The sequence below is a fragment of the Saccostrea echinata genome, unplaced genomic scaffold, assembly GCF_033153115.1.
Source record: "Saccostrea echinata isolate AGI-Se365-2 ecotype Australia unplaced genomic scaffold, CSIRO_AGI_Sech_v1 ptg000030l, whole genome shotgun sequence".
Taxonomy (NCBI): domain Eukaryota; kingdom Metazoa; phylum Mollusca; class Bivalvia; order Ostreida; family Ostreidae; genus Saccostrea; species Saccostrea echinata.
This window is the reverse complement of record NW_026889779.1, coordinates 35,772,421-35,794,999: the sequence shown is the minus strand read 5'-3', so window position 1 is coordinate 35,794,999 and position 22,579 is coordinate 35,772,421. Positions and strand designations below refer to the sequence as shown.

Genomic DNA, 22,579 nt, shown 5'->3' with positions numbered 1-22,579 from the left:
ATAGAAATATATAGGAAAATATCTTTAAAAATCTTCTTCTTAAGAACAGCAAAGCCATGATTGGTCATATTTATATGGAAGCATCCTCAGGTAGTGTAGATTCAAGTTTCTTCAAGTCAAGACACCCCCCCCCCCCCAGGGATAGGATGGGGCCACAATGGGGGATCAAAGTTTTTCATAAAAGTATATAGAAAAAAACTTGAAAAATCTTCTTCTCAAGATCAGCAAAGCCATGATTGGTCATATTTATATACCGTAAGTTTTGGGGTATATGTCGATGGGGTGTATAGGTCGAAAGGCTCATTTTCAGCCGTAATTTTTAAAGAATCCTTAGATAGGACGAATTTGGAAGATAGGACGAGGCTTTGTTTATCGATTTCTAGAGATTCTTACGTAGATACTACGTATCAGAACATGTAAACCTCTTTAACTTAACCCGTGATATTAACGTATTGAGAAAAAAACTAGTATTTTTATGAGTACAGTATTTTAATATTTTCTCCAACTTGCCTGTTCAATGCCGTCGTAGTTTGACTCTTTCGTTAAACACATAAATACGGTAGTATAAAACAGCTATAATTAGGGAAACACCCGAAATCAAACAATAATCATTTCCATTTTAGAACATCTTGGACACATTCTTTTATTCCGACATTATTTACCGGGGTAAAAAATTAACTTCGATGACCGCCATTTTTATATTTTGTTGTCCAGGGATTTGCTAAATCACGCAAATGACTATTACATGTGACAGTGCGCAAATGAAATTAATCATATTTTAAAACATGCTATAATTTTCCATGAGATATTGTTGTAAAAAATAAATTTAATTGAGAGTACATTCGCAATTTAACAGTCATCAAGAATTTCACAGTTTTGTTTGTTAAATGATGTATAGCACTAATACCCCTGTAACGGCACGTGGATCTGTTAATCATGCCCCGCAGGTGTTTTAACCAACACAGGTGTTAACACCTTTGTGTACACAGTGTATATCCCTTTATCTGTCAGACAATTAAAATTCTATTAGAAGCCAATCTCTGTATAATTCAGTGTACCCCTTGGGTACGAGGAAGCTTTCAATTCCATCATTTAAAAAAAATATTTATTTTCTAAAACAAAAAAAAAAAAAAAACCAAAACAAAAACAAAAACCAAAAAAGTGAATAAAAAATAACGTATCGTTAATAAATGAATTTATAACTTCCAAAAACGTGTAATAGTATATTCAAGACAAGTTCGTTTTATTATAATTAATTAAGATATAAAACAAAAGAGTTATTACTAGCGGTATGTTTGGTAAATAAATTTAGGAATTTACTGGCAACAATTTACTTCACGCATTTTACATTTAAATAAATATCACAAGACAATGAACAAATATTTAAGCATACTATTTCAATTAATCGTTACAAATAAATGGTAAAAAAAAAAAGATTACAATTGCGATTGTGAAAACTCTTCCGTATTTTAAATTTTGATACGGCTGCGGTTTTCTTTTTAGTAAACGATTGCGACTTCCAACTTCACAAGATGGACACAGCATGTTGTAAATATACTTTGAGACATTAATTACTAGATGATATACCGGTAATAAGTTTTTTTTTTGTACATCGACGGATATTTAATGGAACTTATTTTGTAAGAAATCAATCGAATAAATATTTAATTCTTTATTGTTTATTATATTTTTCTCGGTAAAATAATTTTTAAAAATACGAAAATGGCACAGATTTGCTTTAAAATTTACGTAAATTTTACTGATTTGGAGGCATTTTTCGTAAACTTGAGCCTTAGATAGGTCGATTCGTTAAATAGGACGACCCCAGCGGTTCTGAGAAAAAAAGTATCGTCTTATCTTCCAAAACTTACGGTAGAAGCATCCTCAGGTAGTTTAGATTCAAGTTTGTCAAGTCATGACCCCCCCCCCCCCCGGGATAGGATGGGGCCACAATGGGGGATCAAGATTTTTCATAAAAGTATATAGAAAAAACTTGAAAAATCTTCTTCTCAAGATCAGCAAAGCCGTGATTGGTCATATTTATATGGAAGCATCCTCAGGTAGTGTAGATTCAAGTTTCTTCAAATCATGACCCCTGGAGGTAGGGTGGGGCTACAATGGGTGATCAAAGTTAACAGAAGAATATTTACGAAAAACTCTTTTTCCCAAGAACAGAAAAGCCATGATTAGTCAAATTGATATGGAGGCATCCTTGGGTAGTGTAGAATGAAATTTGTTCAAATGAGGGCCCCTGGGGGTAGGGTGGGGCCACAATGGGGGATCAAATGAATATATGGGAACAAATCTTCTGCTCAAGAACAGCAAAGCCATTTGTTATATTGATATGAAAGCATCATCAGGTAGTTTAAAATTCAAACCACCCCCGTTAAACTTTTCAATACTGAACTGATTTTTGCTTTTTTTTTCCTAGCCAATTTGCTCAGGTGAGCGATGTGGCCCATGGGCCTCTTGTTTTATTTTTAATAATCTGAAGAATTGAAAGGACAGTATTTTTTCCAAGAAATTAAAAATCTCAAAATCAAATCTTGTAAATTAATTAAAAAATACCTTTGTGTATGATTGCTGATTGCAGTGTAAAGAGATGTTAACGGTGAGACAGCAACTCATTGCCCAGGACGTCAAAGTGGAAAAGACATTCTACAGTGCCTGTCGCCGTGACATGAAAGAGCACCATTGTTTTAAGAAAGACACAGAGGAAGGGGGTGACTTTCGCAGAGCCAATATTTTACTGTGTTTGGAAAATGCTATAAAAACAGGTATACATGTTTTTTTTTTGCAATATTATTATTTGAAAAAAATTCATCTTAAGTGGAAAACGTCATTACAAAGAGCATATGAAACAGTCATAGGATAACCAGAATATCCAAGAAGTCATTTGGTGTGCTCTACTGTTCTTTCCTCCTTGGCATTCTCGAAAAATTCCTGTTTTAAACTATAATATGTGCTCTTAGTATTTCCTGGTTTCATTTATTTAAAAATCATTAATATGTTTTGCAAAAGAATTAGACGTCGATTTACTTTGATATAGAGAAACAAATAAGTCCAGAATGCCAAGCAGAGATGGCTGAACTTCGACAGGAATTGATGGAGGATTACTCGATTAGTCCTGAGATTTTAACAGACTGTAAAACGGAGATAATGGAGTCGTGTGACAAAGGCCTAGAAAGGGGAGGCAAGACTATTCACTGCCTGATGGATCTGGCTAGGCCAGCCAGGGATCAACGATCACACAAACAGCAAAAAACAATGTCGGCAAAATGTCGCAGAGCGGTAGGTCTGATTTCTGTTTGTTCTTAAGGGTGCAACGATAAACCGTTTGATGGTATATTGCGGTATATTTTTCCACGGTTCAATTCCTGATACGCTAAACTGATATCACGGTTCAGTTCAATCGGTCCAGAATTATCCGTTTTGACCATTTTATTTCCTTCTTTACTATTTCAAAATGGCTTCTGTGCAAAACGTGAGGTCGCCGATAACGCATTTACGTCATTTAAACTTATCTCCAGCATCTTACAGACCTCAGATTTAACACGGAGAAGGACTTGATGTGATTATAAGTTAAAGATGTTAAGACAAATGATAAACCCTTTAGATCTAAACGTATTCTTTGGTAATACACAATATTCCATCGCGTGTGTATTTTGATGAAAATTTGATGAAAATTCGCTGTCTTGTTGACTAAAACGTATTAACACGAGAAATATGACAATTGGGTTTTTTACGTTAATTAAAGGAATAAAAGAATGAATGTCTTCCTTTTTCATTCCATTTTAAAATGGAGATTATTAGGGAGATTATTAGGAAAGGTCCCCGTAGTTCCCTGTAAATGTTCATCATTGGTTTAGAATGTTGTCACAACTCAAAAGATCTACATAACAATCCAATTCAAGTTAACAAAATGTTATTTTAATTATTATTATTAAAAAATACAAACATTTTGTATAAACCTGTCAAGTTTTAAAAAAAATATGATGACAAACTTGAAAGACTTTTTAACCTTGTCATGTATCGTGATACGTATTGTATCGTGAACTGAATACCATGATACGTATCGTATCGTGAGGTTAGTGTATCGTTGCACCCCTATTTGTTCTCCTTGAAGAATTTGTGTTATTTCCTTTGCAACAAATGTAATGTTTAGATGTGGAGTCAAATCTTGTTATCACAGACTCAATGGGACCAAAAAAATGCTGCTAAATATCAGAGGATTAATATGTTTATAGCGAAGTGTCAGGGACAAAAAGTTTGATTCGTTATAAATGTTATTTGTTATATCCATTAAGTTCAAAATGCATTTGAAACCTTGGGGAATGAAAATCAATTCACTGTAAGTTTGAAATTGTTATACATGTACTGCAAATCACTTTTAATTTTGAGAACTTTATGTTCGCTTTATTATGCGAGACTGAATGCTGCGTAAATTTTATTCTCACATATATTTTTATTATAATTAAAGATTATATACAACATGAAAATTTTGTCTCGCTTATAAACCCTAAATATACGCTCTTTCAAAAATAAGGTGTTGCAAAAATTTGGTGATTTACAGTAAACATTTTCGCAACTGTGTTTTCTGTACATACTTGTAGTACATGTAGAGGAAAAAGTAGTTGATACTTCCATCTCACTTCCACATAAATATTGATGTTTGAAATACTGAGGTTATTCTCAAATAACAAAACTGATTAAGTACATGTTATATCAAAATTTAGGTGCTCCACAATGAACAAAAATTGAGTACTTTCCAACATAATTTTTGAAATGGATGTATTTACCACATTGGTAGGGGATGGTTAAATGAACACATCTGTAAATTATGATGTTACTAAATTTTAGTTCAAAAATAAAATTATTAAAAAAGCAGGGTCCTGAGTTGTCAGTTTTTGATTATTTCTGTTCTGAATCAATATGTGAATGGACATAGAGGCTTCATTGGAGTCCTCAGAAATGTTGAAAAATATCACTGTAACAGTTGTGCATTTAAATGTTTAATATTCTTTGAAGTGAATCTGTATGATGAATAAACAAACAGCCGATTTTGTATGTATTTTCTTCAGCTGGAGGCATTAATTCAGGAGGCTGATCCCGCCAGTGATTATAGAATGGACAGGGTGTTACAAAAAGCGTGTGAACCTGTCGTACAAGTTGGGTGTAAACATGTTCAACCAGGAGATGCGAGGTTAGTATTTATATTTAATCCAGAAGACTCCAGAACTTTCAAATATCGATACAGTTGTACCATAGGTAAGTTACTGCAGCAAAGTTTAAATTAGCTCTTATTATAAGTTTGTGACTTTCATGCACTTGCAAGTACACTGTAAATTGTTATTCATTTATCAAAACCCAAAGTGTTACAGTTTTTTGTATTTTACCTACTTGCATGTATACAAGTACATGTACCTGGTTGTACTAATTTTGAACTATGAGAACTTTTTAAATTTTCAAATTATCTATAGGACTGGGACGATACAACTTTTTCTATATATCGATATGTTTCACAATATTTGAGGCACATTACGATATGTATCATGATATGTTGAATTGGTTATAAAAAATTTTTTTGTATTGAAATGAACGAAATATTTCTTCACAAATAAGAAAAATTTATTCAAAGAAGTTGTATATCTGTTGTAAAACAAAATAATCTTACCCAAGTGGTATTAATTATTATGTATTTCATATTTATATATTTAGCATATTTATTTTATATATTTAACCCAAAATGTTAAGTAAGCAAAGAAAAACATAAGTCAAAATTTTTTTGTGATATTTCAATATTTCTTCACATGTATCGATATGCGTATCATCCTCACATTGAATCGATATCTCAATATATCGTCCCAGCCCTAATTATCTACAGACACCACAATATCATTTTGTGAGTTCAGTGCTCACAGTACCTCTAGTTTTACAATGATGACGATTTCAGTTTGGCATGATGTTGACGATGTTTGGGCTTTACCTTGTAGAGTGATCAGCTGTTTGATGGACCACCTGGACTCGGAGATCATGAATGACGAGTGTGAGGAGAGACTGATGGAAATACAGTACTTTGTGGCCAGAGACTTTAGGTAAACTCACTGTTAGGTACATGTCGGGTTAAATTAAATGTTCAATATTGAAAGAAACTCAACTCCACATGAAGTTTAATTTTCTCATTAAAATAGGTCCCAGTTTCTAATTTTATTTTACTGATTGATTTAAAGTAAAATCTGAAAAAAAAAAATTTATTGAAACTTGATACAGATTAATAAAGGAGTTTGATTTTGAATGTTTTGTCAATCCTATTAATTTAATTTATCTAAATGTATATCTTATTAATGCTAACATAACCATTCTATCTAAAGTTTCATGTCCTTCACATAAGTACATGCACTTTAGAGAGTTTGTGATATAACCTTTTTTATAAGATGCATTATGGACAGATTTTTTGTTCTTTTTATTATTTGCAACAAAAATATCTAGTAACCAATTTCAGATATCAGCTGGTAAAGAAGTTAATTTCGATTAATGATAAGTGCACTATAAGTAAATTAAAAAAAGAAGAAATTCTTAATGTTTGAATATAATTGTGATCTTTATATGAGTTTTGTCAGCTCTTCAGCATCTCTATGTTTTTAACGTGGATAGTAGCCTTCCTCAGTTACATTACCTGTTAGCTTATTACATTACCAGCCATTGTAAGAGATTTATAGTTTTGTACGTGTATCATTGGTTCTGATCTCTCCATGTAGAATAGGAAAACTTTTGCTTGCTTCGATGATTTCACAGTTCACAATTCTTACTGCCTTCTTTAGACTAAAATCAGAGCTTTGTTTGAATATAATATTTTTTAAGTTTGATTTTTTTCTTCTGCTTTTTGTTTTTTGTTTTTTTACAAAGTCTAATTTTATTCTTTTTTTTTTGTTTAACTTCTAATATTCTAATTTCTATTTTATTTTCTTGCCCATAGTTAGCATATATTCACCCACTTGAAAAATTTCCACAGTAATAATATATGTAGTTTAACTTGTAGAAGAGGAATGCAAAGAAGCAACAACTTCTTTCCATTCTTCCTGAGCCACTGCATATACAAAACACTTAACCGCTATAATTTATAATCTTGTTCTGTTATCTCAAAAAATCATTCGTGTTATTCATTCTATATTCAGAATATTCTAACATCCTTTCTAAACAATGTAAGCATATGTGCTTTCAATGCTTCTAGAACATACCCAGTAACAATGTGTTGATACACAAGACAAAAAAACAACAACCTGTAGCTCTATTTTCTGCCATTGTACTCTCAATACATTTCTGAATAATGCAATCATAAGCCAGATGTAAGCCTATTGAATTAGGACATATTCACAATATTTTCATATGAACAAATGATCAATAACTGCAGCAAGTGTAATTGATATCTGATTTGAAGACTCGCAAGCTGTTCTGATCAATTTTGTTTGCCTCAGTGATTAGATTTCCAACGTAAGCACTGGGAATTGAAACAATTTGTTTCCCTAGAGTTGTTGCACGCCAAGACTAATACTGCCACAATTTAGTGAATTTCCACATCACTTTTGATGCAGGTTCATGATTTAATAATAATATATTTTTCTGCATGAGGAATATACATTGATTTCTTTTTCTCAATTTTTTTTGTTAAATTCGTGTGAAGTATTCATTGTTTTGAAAGTGTTCTGCTCACATTAATATTTACTCACATGAAATTCTATTATTCTACACAGATCATGTATTGATTTAGTTACTTAAACTTTTAACAAGAAGAAAGATTAAAAAAAACCCCACAAATCACAGAGGAAAGATAATGCACACACACACACACAAAAATAATAACAGTTCTAGCATTTTACTTCATTTCCAGAATATTTTGCTGATATTTTCATTGAGTACAATCTTTGCACTTTTATGCTTGAACAATTTTAAAATAAGTTCAGAAATAATGTACAAATTAAAGAGTGTTTTACAATACCAATTGTTGTGAACATCCCATGTAAATATTTGATAAAGTAGTAGAACTGGTATATCCGAGAAGTTTCAGCCAATTTACTAATCTCCAAGAAAAAGTTGTTGAAGTGATATGGTAATAATTAAATTCAGGAAATGATTGAATAGTTAAGATTGAAAAGTTATTTTTTAATGCCATGGATTAAATATCTCAGCCCGGCCATGTGTTTCCAGGCTTGACCCAGCTCTGTACAAGAAATGTCATAAGGATGCCCAGAAACTATGTTCTGCCCCCGAGGACTGGGCCAATCCGCAGTCAATGACCCCCGATATGGGACCCCTAGTATTGCCCTGTCTTTATCGCCACATGAAGCAACAAGATGAGGGGCCAAAGGTGAGGTGCCACCATGTAACAATTGTACAGTGTGCTGTGCAGTTCTGACATCAAAGCAATTCATAACTCTCTTTGAAAACATTGAAAAACATATGTTAAAAGCTGCATGATAGTTTTCAGAATGTATAGTATCGGAATGTGGATATGATATTGACTGATGAATTTAAAAAAAAAAAATTGAAAAAAAAATGTTTTAAATGGATTTCCAATCAGTGAGCTGAATTGTCATTGTAAACCAAATTTGGGAGGAAAAAAAAAACAAAACTAACAATACATGAATTTATGAAATTGCTTTGGTGTCATGCTGTTCAGATGTCACTGTACTAGAAACTGCATCTCTCTTTGCTGGATAGCAGGGTCTGATCCTATTTTTACTGTTGGGTATGTTGCTTTTACCAACCTGTGTCCTCTAACAGCAGTCGATGTTCTTTTCAACCATTACAAAGCTCTTTCATGCAAGTTACTACCGTCAAAATTGTTTAAGCTTAAATTTGACTTCTAAAACTCTTAATATTGACAGAATAAGAATCTTTTCAATATATGACCTCTTGTTTAACATTTAAAAGTCTATAAAAGAAAGTTTAAAAAAGTTATGCTGTTAGGAAAACCGGGGACTTTGTGTATTTTTATCCAGGCACAAAAAATGAGCTTAGTACTTCTATGCTTCTGGAAATAAATGAAATAAGATTCTTATGATATTTAAAATTTGGCTTTTTTGTTGTCTTTAAAAAATTTTTTTCTTTAAAATTGAGGACATTAGAATTACTTGATATTCCAGATAATTGTTATAAAAATAAATCTTTAACATTCTGGAGCTTTGAACCATTTAGAATATGTATCTACATGTGTATTAAACCTATTTGGTCTTTGAGTCTAGTGGAATTAAATGTACATGCATGATAGAAATTGCACCATTGTCTTGATCTCCTACCCTCTTTGCATATGCACTTTTGCTTTGATATATATTTGCTTCCTTAGCTGCTTGCATGCTTTTACTAACAAACGTAAACTGCAACATCACAAATTGTTCACCATGGAGACAGTGTTACAGAGGAAGTCATTTTCAAGGTCAGATAATGCAAATCTAGGATGTTTTACCCTTCAGATTGGACCAACAGTTATTCAAAAAATGTCGCCGCCCTGCCAGGGAGCTGTGTGGAATCAAGGGCGATTGGCTCGAGAGTCGACACAAAGATGACAAGAAACCAGCATATGTCGTCGCATGTTTGTTCAGAAATTTTAAGCAAGAAAAAGAAAAGAAAGGGAGAAAGGGGGATCCAGCTAATGCAGAGAAAGGGGTACAGGTCATTGTTTATTGTTCTCAACTTGTAGCTTCAGCGTGTTTTAGTTCTAATCCAAATCAAATCTCATTCTGAAGATCTAATTCTTAAACAGGGATCTGATAGTAATGCTTATTAATTCTTTTCTGAGGAGTGCCAACAAAATTGTGTGTGCTGTTTTAGAATTACATATGCATCACCTTGTGATTCTGAGTGAGGGAATTTCAGTGATAAGAGGCATACACTGTAGAATTTTTTGGACAGGTGTATATAACAGGTCTTCTAGTATGTGTTTGCAAAAGTTGAAAAAGAGGTTGAAATATACTCAGCACTAAGTATTAACTAAAGTTGAAAGAAAGCTTCAAAATGATCCTTCTAAAAAATGTTGATGCTTAATTAATCTGGCATTTCAGGCTGCTTCAAGTAAAAAAAATTATGTAATAAATGTGCTGTTTGTTCTATCTGCTAGTACTTGAGTAAAAGAAGCAGGTATTTATTGGAGATTTTGAACAAGCAAGGACATCTACACTGCTTCTAAATATGGTGTTTTTAATTGGTTTAGAGTAATTTTTTTTCCAGCTTAGTCTTACCTAACAAAATTGGTCTTTCTATCCCCTTATGTGATCGTCAAGGTTGTATTTTTTGTCGTTTATATTGCTGCATGGTGGGGGACAAGTTTGAAAGTGCATGCTTTGTTTAGATGTGGATTTATATTGCAGTTGAAATTGTTTTTAAAAGATGAATGTTGCACACAAACCTCAGCTTTTATATGTACATGTATGTGATGGTTGATAAAATTTGTTCATTATTCATTTTGTCAATGTTTTAATCATACTTAAACAAAGAATAAAGATGCTTTATTTGGTAGAAATTTTATCCTTTGTTTTGCTCCCCTGTTAACATGATCAAGCTTTAATCATCTAATCATTCAGCATGTGTAATTAAAAAAAAAAATCCTAATATTTTTCAAATTAATTTATAGAGAAAAATTTGTTTTTATTGCTGTCAGTATATTAATCTAATGAGATTTAGAGAACATTTATGAATTGTATAAAAAGTTCTAACTGTAAGATTGTGTAGAAACGCAGTTCTTATACTCATTATAAATTAATGACACAGGTATCCAAACAGTGCAAGAATGAGATCAAGAGAGTAATGAAACAGCGAGCCCAGCGAGTTCAACTGAAGCCTGAGATCGAGCAAGCTTGTCTCAGAGATCTCGGAATGCATTGCTCTGAATCTGATGATCCAGGAGCAAACCAGGTACAAATGTACTAAGAAAATCTAAAGTTGTTTTTTTTTGTGTGTGTGCTGTAATTGAGGAAATAGCCTAATTTGTTGGTTGTAAACTCTTGTGGATTGCTGATATGCCAGTTTCATTTCAAGGTAATTTAGTGGGTTCCTATTTGAAACAAGAACATTTTTTCTTTTGATTTATTCATCAACTGTTTACATGTTTCAGTAAGGGATATCCTTAAAATATGTGACATATAAATACCCACACAATTTTATCCCATTGTATTGTGGAAAGATTCACAACAATCTAGTGAATAGGCATATTTTAAGCAGATGTCTTTTTTGAATCATTTGTGTAAAAGAAAAAAAAAAGAATTTTCCTTATATAATCAACACATAAACAATTTAGACATTCATCTGAAGAAACACTTGAAATTCTGTGTATGAGATGTTTATATGTTTGTTGATTTATTCATTAGGAAATCTCGTGTTTACAAGAACATTATGACCAGTTAGACCCTGAATGTCAGGATGTCATAGGAAACTTCACAGAGGATGAAGATGAAATGCCAGAGCTGGATATCATTCTGATGAAAGCCTGTACCCCCATGATCAACAAATTCTGTGATGCGGTAGGTATACAATGTCATACTAATCAGACCTTATTTCTTTAAAATAAATATTTATTTTAAATGGGATGCATAAGGCCTGTATATACAGTCAAACCTCATTATCTCGAACTCAATGGGACCGAGAAAAAAACTGAGATATCCGAGGATTCAAGAAATCCAGGGTAAAATATTCAAAGAATAAGGGGTTGGGACTTCAAAATCACTACAATATAACTATGGTATTCTAGATATCTGCGTTTGAGATGCCTAAGTTCAGCTGTATATTGCAAAGATGTTTTTCTATTGAATTTTCAAATCTCCAGTTTTCATCTCTTCATTTAAGAAATTAACAGATAATGATTTTTTTTATAAAGAATATTTATGTATGCTGAAAGGTAAATGTTAAAAACTTTAAGATACTTTTTGAATATTTCAATTGCTTCATTTTAAAAGATGTGTAGTGTTTTGTAGATGTTAAATAAAGTTTGGTGATCCTGTATATCAAGTATTGATGGATGTACATCAAACTTTTCCAAAAAATTAGTTTAAAAATCGATCCAATAATACCTGGTGTTTGTTTTTATTCAACAGGATGAAGAAGTAGATGGAGATGACACAGATGATATCATGGAATGTCTGATAGAAAACAAAAACAGAAAAGATATGAATGAGAAATGTCGAGCGGGCATCGAGCATCACCAACTGGTCAGTCCTTTCTGCTCTTCTCTGTTCCTGTTGTATTTTGTTATAATGACTTCAGTAATATTCAATTTACATATAGTAATTGAAAACATATGGTTGAAATCATCAGTAGCAATTGAAAGAATTACTGAATTTTTAAAAATGTTACAAAATACTGGTATGTACTTGGAATCATCATTGTTGTTTGGGGACCAATGTTTGTGGATTTTGTGGGTCAGTCACCCTTACCCACAAATTTACATCCCCGCAAGCAATAACTGTCAATGTGTTGGTTCATTGAATTTCCATGAATTCACATCCTTACGAACTAGTAAAATTTTCATTACCTAAGAACATTGACCCCCCCCCCCCTCCCCCAATTAAAATGATTTTACAGTGCATTTGTAATAAATTTTGTTCCATAAATACATTTTACTCTTGTAAAATGATAAAGCTAGGTTTACCTCCTATGTAGCAGTGGTAGATTTCAATATGCTTATAATTTATAAATTTTACTGTTTTTTTCCCCAATTTAGATATCAATGAAGAATTTCAGATTTGATCACAAGTTCAAAGAAGCTTGCAAGCGCTCAGTTTCAAAGTTCTGCAAAAACAGGAAAACAAAGTAAGGCACAAGATTTTTTATTTCATTTATATATATGTTCATGTGTATTCAATTAAACAATGTCTTCAATGCAATATTGAAAGTAGTATTTTGCATGAAACAAAGTCCTGGATACGCACCTGTAAATAATATTTGTTTTCTCTCGTCAGAAATGAAGTGATTTCCTGTCTCAGTGAGCATGTTAGGAATGACACCTTGTTGGATGAGAAGCAGCGAATTGACAGAGTTTGCAGAAAACAGCTTCGTGTGGAAGTCTTAGAGAGGGTAAGAAATATCAAACTTACATATGCTTAATTTACATATGAACAATGTTATATTGATGCTTTTGTATGGTCACGAAACTGAAACCTAAATTCTTCTTAACAACAAAGGCTGTAATTTATTAAATAAAATTGTAAGCATCTTTATGAAGTGCTGATTAAATCAACTATTATGCAGATCAAGACTAAGACATTTGTGAAGGGAAGCTTTGCTTCAAATTTTTGTTATAAATTATGATCTACATATAATATGTACATGTAGGTAAAATCCTTTAAAGAGGAGCAACAAAGCTACACGCTACAGTTATATGTCATATTGGAATACAATTATGGTGAAGATGCTAATTAAATTTTTACTTAACTTGATGTGGGACCGTGGAGTTTTTTTCAGTAAGAGCAAGTTGTCGGATGAGAGATGTGGCCCATGGGCCTCTAGTGAAGCAGATACTTATTGCAGTTAGCACCACTCTTTGAATCTATGATATCTATGATAATGTGTATAAATGAGACTCTGTCTCTGTCTACAGGGTGAAGATATCCACTTGGATCGTAAACTCGAGGATGCCTGCCATGACGACATTAAGCAAAAATGTCAGGGTGTAGACTCGGGAAATGCAAAGGTACGTTTAGCTTTGTTTTCATAATTTATGATTTCAGTTAGTATTATTAAGGAAAAACATCTTTTATGGTTCAAGTTTTCAAATGAATAGAGACATCTTTATTCACTGAGGGAGGTTATGGCATTCACTCTAAGTTTCTTGGTATTAGGAAAATTGGAAAACATTTCAGAAGTACCTTTCTTTGAAAGTTGCATGCATATACATTTTGTACCACTCTAAGAACTACACATATTTTTAGAAAGTACATGTATGTGTATTTTTTAATGGTGATGGTGAGGTCACATGAAAGTACATGTAAAGGATAAGGGTAATTTCTAAAATAATTCTCATTAGTTCAGACTAGTTTTGAAATTCCTAAACTAACAAAAAAGGTTGTAAATCATTGTCATAGAAAGAAAAGAAATGCTTTGTGTAAATGTATATTATATATTAAATGTGTTGCTTGAACAATATGAAGACAAGATTAAATTATACCTTTTCTATTTAAAATTAGTTGTAAGCATCATGCTCTCTTTATATGAATTTTACTTTCAGGAAGATTCAAAAAACACTTGCTGCTTTTGTAATTTGCTACTCTGAAAAAAATTAAATCCTATAGAGTTATTTCAGATTATGAAAATATTTTTATTCCAGATGATAGAATGCCTTAAGAGTCATCAGAAATCACTGTCCCCTAAGTGTCATAAGGTTCTATTTAAGAGAGAGGTATGTATCATATCATTCACATAAAGTGTAAAAAATACTGATATTTTCTGTCAACAAAAATATGTGCATGACATTGTTCAGTTTTAAATAACAAAGCAATTTTATGAATTTTTAGAAAGAAGAAGCTGTACTTGGTGATTATAAAGTACATTCAGTGTGCAAGAGAATGATCAAGGTGAGAGGGTTTTGAGTATGTATATGTAAAACCTGTCAAATATAAGGCTTTAAATCTAATTAGAGAATTTTTTATTGTTTGGTAAATACTAAACCTTATGCATACCGGGATGTTACTTTTCCATTTCAACTCTGGCAGCTGTAGTTTTGATAAATAAGTCTGGTCTGCTTCTCTCTTTAATGTTTGGTAGATGAACTCTAGCTTAATGCTCTAAAAGCATGTGACAGATTTTGTTGGGGGCATACATGTATTTGTGAAATCAGTTTTTTTTAATAAGATGTACTTGTAGCTATAAGAACGCAAAACTAAGACATGCTGATGAATTTTCTGGTCATAGATACAAAAAGTGATAACAGTGTACAAGCAATCATATAGATTCAATAATTTGCTGATAGCTATAATCTAAATTACAGATGTTTTGTAATGAGGATGATATGGAGGAAGATGAAATTCTGCCCTGTCTAAAGAAGAACAAAGATAGGCCTGAATTCGATGAGAAGTGCCATCAGCTCATTGTGAAGCGAGAAATAGCAGAAAATAAGGGTTTGTTTCAAAATAATACCATTGCATCGAACAGAAATAAGTACTGGTTAAATACCTGAAAAAATCTACTGCTAACTGTATATATTAAAATCTTTATGTTCTTCAATTACAAGAGGGAGAGGGGGAGAGAAGCCAAATGAAATATTTGATAGATAAGAAACACAAATCCATTAAAATGTTGTTGTTTTTTTTTTCATAGATTATAGATTAAATCCAGAACTACAGAAGAAATGCCGTTTAGACATTCCTAAATTCTGTTCTGATATTCTCAAAGCTCAGAAGAATGATAATGAACTTCAGGGCAAGATTGTTACATGCCTGAGGAAAAAATTCGCGGTGAAGGTATGAGATATTATGTCACTGTAACGGAGAATAACATAGAGAATGAGGGAAAATATTTTGGGTTTCCAGAAACCAGTGTATTACATGATAGCTTCAAAGTTAATATTATTTGATATTTTAAAAATTTAACAGTGATGCAGATTCAGCATTTCAAATGTATTGATCTTTATGTTATAGAAGTGGACTTAAGATCTGAGAATGACAGTTATTGATTGATTGATTGATTGATTGATTGATTTGCAGAGACTGTCCAGAGAATGTAACTTGGTCATTAGAGACATTATCAAAGATTCAGCTCACAATTACATGGAAGATGCAGTCCTGGCTTCAGCATGTGAAGGAGAGGTAAACAAAATTAAACCGTAAGAAAGGAAATAAGTTCATTATTTCCAATTCCTAAGGTAGAAGGATTTCTGGATAGTTGAGTAATATGGTATATACTCGCCTACAAGTCAGTTGTATTTTTAAGCTTAAATAAGAGGGATTAAACCACTAAAATTCCAATCTATTTATAACTTGCATATAAGTCAGATAAAGAGTTTTGGACCAAAGTTTAACTCCCAAAAAACTGACTTATAGACAAGTACATGTATTTATGGTAATTACATAAAATCTCAAAATTCTTTGCTAAACGAGATGTGACAAAATTAATGAGGTACAGATTGCTGCATGGTGGCTTAGTTTATGGTGCATTCATATAAACGATTATTTGCATATCTCAGTAGACAGTGTTTTTCATTGGTGTGGGTCTTCTTTTACAGATCATTAAATATTGTGGGGATGAACATGAGATGGCAATGAAGGGAAGGAACTCTGAAAGCAGAAATAAAGTAGAAATGGTGCAAGTCCAGGACGGCAGTGGAAAAGTGGTGGAATGTCTGAAGCAAAAATTCCTTAATCGTATCATCACTAATACTGTTTGCAAACAGGTAAAGATTTACTTGTACTTGTATTTCTTTCAAGTTTCAATCAAGTTATTCAATGAATTTTTGGACTTCAATGAGAAATTGAGGGTAATACATGCAATGCTATAACAGGGTTGTTTATATTTGTGGAATTTTTTTAGGGAATTAGAGAAATATTCAAAAGATTTGATAAGTGTATTTGCAGTATTACAGAAAATTTCTTGGTTACACAGTTATGGATATGTACTGTAAATGGACTTCAATTTAGTGCAATCTTTCTTATTAACTGATTAGTATAATCTTAAATTGGCACTTCTATATGCATTTGTTTTAATCATATATTACTGTATAATTGCATTAGCGGACAAAAAGCAGTGCTAAAATGTGACTATCCCTAAATTAAGTACATTTTCAGTATCCCTAAGCAAGTTGAATAATTACAGGAAATTGAGAGAGTGATTCAGGAATCACAGATTGATATTAATGTGGACCCACTGCTTCACATGACTTGTCAGCGTGACCTTCAGAAGTTCTGTGGTGACCTTGAACCTGGCGAAGGACATCGTAAGTATAAGAATAAAACACTTAAGTACTGATAATGCATGACAGTTCAGAAACTGGTGGTTAACAGTGGTTTTTGTAGATTCTCCCAACCACAGTAGCATTTCAAACATGGTTGACATCCTTCTGAAAATTATTTTCTGAGCTAATTGTCATTTTTACTTCCAGGAATGGCATGCTTGCTAGCAGAGCTTGAGGATCATCCAAAACAAATTTCTGAGAAATGTTTAAAAGAATTGGAGAAGAGGAAACTGTTATGGGAGTTGGCAGCTCAGGTTTGTACTACTATGTATAACTGATACTGAAGGAAATGGATAAGGGTTTGGTTCATTAAGAATTTAAGTGTCATTAATCTACTAGTGGTGCTTACTGTGATTATTTTGAACAGTTTTTTTGTTGTCATTTGAAATTGACCTACCCAAAATATCATAGAGGTTCAAAGTCTGACACACTCTGATACAGTTAATCAATTCTAAACATTGTGAATGGATTAAAATTCTACTTCCCAGCCAAATTTTATCTCTTCAATTTATGGCCAACAGTAAAGGATATATTGATTTACCTTTCATAACAACATATTCCAATATGAATATAATTTGTACGTTATATTGTGGAAAGTGTTGATCATTTAAGATCGTCTATTATGTGACTGAATTTAGTCAATATGAAGAATGACTACCCGGTAGGCTAAAGTCCAGTAATAATTGGTTACTTTTCACTTGATTAAATGTGATGTCATTCAGCAGTAATTATTGGTCTTGCATTTCCATTTTGGTGCCAAGAAAGGTTTATTGACCCTCTGATAAGAGAAATAACTCCTGCTAGAAAAAATGACCATTATTCCTTTGTCAAATTGTCATGTTCAAGTCCTTTTCTGTCAAAATTTGCCTTGCAAGGTATTCTGAAAGTGTGAGCATTCTACAGTCAAACCTTGTTATTCTCGAACTAAGTGGGATCCAGAAAAAAAAACTATCTGATGGTTTGAGATATCAAAGTTAAAATATATAAAGAAAAAAGCAGTTGGGACTTTTCCATCACTTCAATATATCAATGGTTTTCGAGATATCGAAGTTCAAAACTGTAATTATAAATAAGATTAGCATATTTTATATGAGTGAACAGAGACTAATGAAACCTTTAATGATTAAATATGTACATTTATTTCTCAGGGTAAACCAATCGAGGGCTTTCATGATGTCTACCAACAGATTGTGGCCTCCCCTTCCAAGAACTATCTCCTGTTTGTCATATGTAGTATTATAGGTGTGTTTTTCCTTGTGGGTATTACCTGCGGGAGGGTCAGCAAGCGAGTAGCCAAACAGAACAAAATGAAATAAACAAACACATTCCACTACATGCAGCTTCCAGAGGGCAGAGACCAAGTCAGGCGATTTATGAAAATATAATAGAGGTTCATAAATTTTAACTTTTTGTTTGAATGAGTTCTCTACATTCAATTGCAGTCAATTTATACATACATGTAAGTACGTAAGCCATTATATGTTATGTAGTAATGTATCAAAGACAGATTCTAATATCTTCGGTCTTGTATTTAGGTCTTGTCTTATATTAGAAATGTTATTTTTTTTTTTAATATGCTCAAAAAAAAAGTCTCCTTATAAAAACAGAATGTATTTTTTGTTTAAATCAAATTTATACTTTTAAATTAAAATGATTTCTCTATTTTACTTTATGGTAGACTGTTTAGAAGTTGCTCATATCTGTGATTCATGTAACATTTTACATACAAATGTATTAAGACATTAATACGATTGTCCAGTGGATTCATAGAGATTATTTGCATTTCCAATTTATTGTAAATATTTTTTCGGTGTGAAAGATTTGATTATGTGTCATATATGATGTGATGATATGATTGTTGATGAATGTTAATACATGTAATGTGTTTCATAAAATGTATCCCCATGTATGTCTAAAGGTGGAGATTCGTCACTAACCTAAAAGTACCATGAAAATAGTTTTAACCAAAAATTTGTGTGGAATGTAGCAGAAAGTTTTGATTTACATGTATATGATCTTGGGGTTGTTTTTATTATTTTTGATGACTAAGGAAAAAAAATTATTTGAATTTGTGATTAGTCGCAGTTTATATTGCTTTAATATATATAAAGTAGAAATCAGATATAAAATGTATAATGCTCTTACATGCCAGTTAAAGAGTCAAATTTTAACATGGTTTTTTAATGTGCATAATCAGTGAAGCCTTGATGTAAATTAGTCCGCAAATGATGCAAGGCTCTGTTCACATGTTGTGAAATACTCAAGATTCTACAGAGAGAAAGAAATACACGAGACATATGGTATAAAATGAAAGTGTGTGCAAGCAAAGACCAGCTGTAGGGAGATAGTCATCTAGCATTAATGCATGTATGTGTCTTGTGAATACTTGTCATAAAATATTCTCCACAATCAGATAATCAGAAATGTCCAAACAATTGTTCATTTGTATTCTTAATTTTCTTTGCAATTTAAATCTTCATCAGGTGAATATTTTGGTTAATTATCCTGATTTGGACATTTTCTGTGTTTCTGTTTTTTGAAATACACCGGTAATGATGTGTATGAGTTACCTGCATGTTTGTATGCTAGATGCCTTATTTGAAAAGTATAATATTGTCTTTTTTTTGTTGAATTGGATCATTTGAAGTTGTAATTCTTTTCACAACCAAAAAATTCTTAGTAGAACTGAAAAACATGACAGTAAAGATATAAAATAAAACAAGAACTAAAGTATATTTCTTCTCATGCTGAATAAAAAATCTATAGTAAATTAGGCCTATAGTTTGCTGAAGTGTTAGGTATGTTGCCGTACCTTGTTTTTGTGGGTTTGTTTCCATTCCCGTAGCATGTGAACAAAATTGTCTTGGTGCTTTAACCTGTTTGCATCCGAATGATTGATGTCAATTTTTATGACTAAATCACACAGTGAACATAATCATATGTTGTACGTTAAGAACATGTAATATAAAAACTTATTTTTGTGCCCTTTCATCTAGCAGATCAGATAAATCTCTGCAGGGAAAACAATTTTTTTTTCCTTGTACGAGTTGGATTGATGGTGCATTATACATGTATGAACATTTCAAATGTTGCCCAAATAGACTGTGTTAAATGTATAATACAGTGAAAGTACTTGTTATTTATTTTGTATATTGTTGCTAGAGTACATTTTATATTTAAAAGTAGCTTTAATATTGTCTCTTATTACATTGCATCTTTTATTTTTCTATTGAATTTATACATACAGTGTATATTTCCCTTTGTTTGAAAGTTGAAAAATTGTAAGTTCAAGGTCAAGATTTTGGAATATTTGTATCAATCAGTGATTAAAAAAGACTTGTTTTAAAACATCATTAAGACATAGTTCGAAATAGCAATAAAGCTGTTGATTGTTGAAAAAGGCTGGTTTAAACAGAGAACTATAATTTTTGATGTACAAATCATGAGAAATTGAAATAACAAAGTGCAAATATATGAAATTCATTTCATTCTGTAGCGTTCCTAGTCATACAAGTGTGAAAATCATGTAGATGAATAGCCTTCCATGAAAATCATGTACAAGTAAACAATTAATTTCATAATAAATTCCAAATACTAGTACATGTGCTTGCTTTTAACCACTACTTCAAAACCATGAAGTGGCATTTCCTATTTAAACGACTGTGTTAACATATACATATTTTAAGGGTTTGTGGTTCCTGTTCAAGTTTTGTATTTCTGGTGTTTGTTCTTCTGTTTTGTTTATTACAAAGTATGCATTGATGATTTGTTTTATGGAAACAGAGAAGAGTTTTTAAGATCTTTTTTTTCCCTCTCTGTTAAACGGTACATACTTTATCAAATATTAATCATTAAAAATACTGGTTGAGGTTTCTACCTACACTTACACAGATTTCTATTTTTGTCGTGTCTGTATCATGTATTTCAAAAAGTTAAGTAAAAAAAAAAGAGAGAGAAAATTGAATGTTAATGTCCTACATCATGGCTTTATGTTTGTTTCATGTAAAATTAACTATTTCAGACATAGTTAATTGTTTTGATTGTGAATTATATTAAATATATATATACTGAATAAATTAATGATAAGTTTATCAGTATTATTTCTGTTGTGTTTCCCTCTACCATTGTGGATAAGAGCATGAAATGAAGGAACCTCTAAAAATAATAAAGGGGGGGATTTTACCTGTTTTTCAACAACATGATGATCTGACATCTCAAGGATATGTAAATCTGTAATTATAAAGTTCTTGTAATTTAATTTGGATAAAGATTGTCAGAGTAGTTTTTTTTGACAGTGATAGTTCATCATTTGTGTACTTTATTGATGTTATTGATTTCTCCAAAACCATTTGGCTTAATTTCAAATTTGCCCCGAAACCATTAGGCTTATTTCAAATTTACTCCAAAACCATTAGGTATATTTCAAATTTGCTGCAAAACCATTAGGCTTATTTCAAATTTGCTGCAAAACCATTAGGCATATTTCAAATTTGCTCCAAAACCATTAGGCTTATTTCAAATTTGCTCCAAAACCATTAGGCATATTTCAAACTCCAAAACCATTAGGCTTATTTCAAATTTGCTCCAAAATCATGAGGCGTATTTCAAATTTGCTCCAAAACCATTACCAGTAGGCTTATTTCAAACAAATTTTTCTTGGAGCATCATTTAACAAGGTGAATAATGGTTTATCAGAAAGTAATTTCTGGTGGGGGCAACTAAACAAAAAATTCTTGACAAGCAAATAAAGATCATCAGATATTATGATTGAGGGGGCACAAATGTAAACTGGCATAGGTTTTTTTTATATAGTATGTTTGCATTTTGGTTTGCACACAAGTGCCATTTCCTAGCCTTTACAGAAAGAAGGAAGGAAAAAAAGATGATGCTATGTGCTATTCCATTATTAAATTGCAGCAGAAATTATTTTCTGAGTAATAAGTTTCAGTATTTTTGAAATAATATGTGTAGTAAAAAGTCTAAAAGAAAGCATGAATTTAGCATAATTTAATTATTTATGGAAATTACCATGAAAAAGGGGGCATAACTCTGTAAATCCATCCAAATTTTTCCAGATATTTTTTCTTTCAAAATAGCGTGATTTGGTTAAAAATATTACACACAGATACCATCAAAATGAAACAAATGTTTTGAATTGAATTTTATATTTGTTTCATCATTTTTGGAAATGTTAATTAACTTACATGTATTAAAAATAATGGTCAGTGAAAACAGAGTTTAGGAAAGAAACAAAACATAATTTCTTTTGAATTATGCAAAAATAAATTCATTTAGTGTCTTACATGTATTAAAAATAATGGTCAGTGAAAACAGAGTTTAGGAAAGAAACAAAACATAAATTTCTTTTGAATAATGCAAAAATAAATTCATTTAGTGTCTTAACACTAAATGCAATGAAAAATAAAATGCATTAGGATTTTTTAAAGACCAAATTTGACATATATTATGATAATATTAAATAAAATAAAATTTTTATTATGAAAAAAAAACAAATACAGTCCAAAATCATTAAGAGGGTTGAAATACATGTAATAAACTGTTTGCTAGGCAAAACAATGTTCAATTACATCTAAAAATGCCATTCTATAGAGTTTACTTCACTTCTCTCCACATAGACAAGAAGTAATG

The 22,579-nt window shown here is 31.6% G+C and overlaps 1 protein-coding gene across 2 annotated transcripts in view; it reads left to right on the top strand.

Annotated features, from left to right (window-relative positions):
* The window catches only part of LOC133197786 (Golgi apparatus protein 1-like), a 28,653-nt gene extending 7,632 nt beyond the window's left edge, over window positions 1-21,021 (top strand). Inside the window, exons 6-25 of one of the 2 annotated variants that reach the window (XM_061333992.1) lie at window positions 2,594-2,777; window positions 3,050-3,291; window positions 5,082-5,203; window positions 5,994-6,095; window positions 9,471-9,663; window positions 10,765-10,908; window positions 11,361-11,513; window positions 12,084-12,197; window positions 12,710-12,798; window positions 12,948-13,062; window positions 13,586-13,678; window positions 14,312-14,383; window positions 14,499-14,558; window positions 14,972-15,101; window positions 15,301-15,443; window positions 15,687-15,788; window positions 16,205-16,372; window positions 16,792-16,912; window positions 17,078-17,184; window positions 18,079-21,021. In XM_061333992.1, the coding sequence (XP_061189976.1) occupies window positions 2,594-2,777; window positions 3,050-3,291; window positions 5,082-5,203; window positions 5,994-6,095; window positions 9,471-9,663; window positions 10,765-10,908; window positions 11,361-11,513; window positions 12,084-12,197; window positions 12,710-12,798; window positions 12,948-13,062; window positions 13,586-13,678; window positions 14,312-14,383; window positions 14,499-14,558; window positions 14,972-15,101; window positions 15,301-15,443; window positions 15,687-15,788; window positions 16,205-16,372; window positions 16,792-16,912; window positions 17,078-17,184; window positions 18,079-18,246 (2,622 nt within the window). In that variant the 3' untranslated portion in view covers window positions 18,247-21,021. Of the gene's footprint in view, window positions 1-2,593; window positions 2,778-3,049; window positions 3,292-5,081; window positions 5,204-5,993; window positions 6,096-8,205; window positions 8,366-9,470; window positions 9,664-10,764; window positions 10,909-11,360; window positions 11,514-12,083; window positions 12,198-12,709; window positions 12,799-12,947; window positions 13,063-13,585; window positions 13,679-14,311; window positions 14,384-14,498; window positions 14,559-14,971; window positions 15,102-15,300; window positions 15,444-15,686; window positions 15,789-16,204; window positions 16,373-16,791; window positions 16,913-17,077; window positions 17,185-18,078 lie in introns of both variants that reach the window. The other variant, XM_061333993.1, reaches the window with a different exon arrangement.
* The last annotated feature ends 1,558 nt before the right edge of the window (window positions 21,022-22,579 follow it).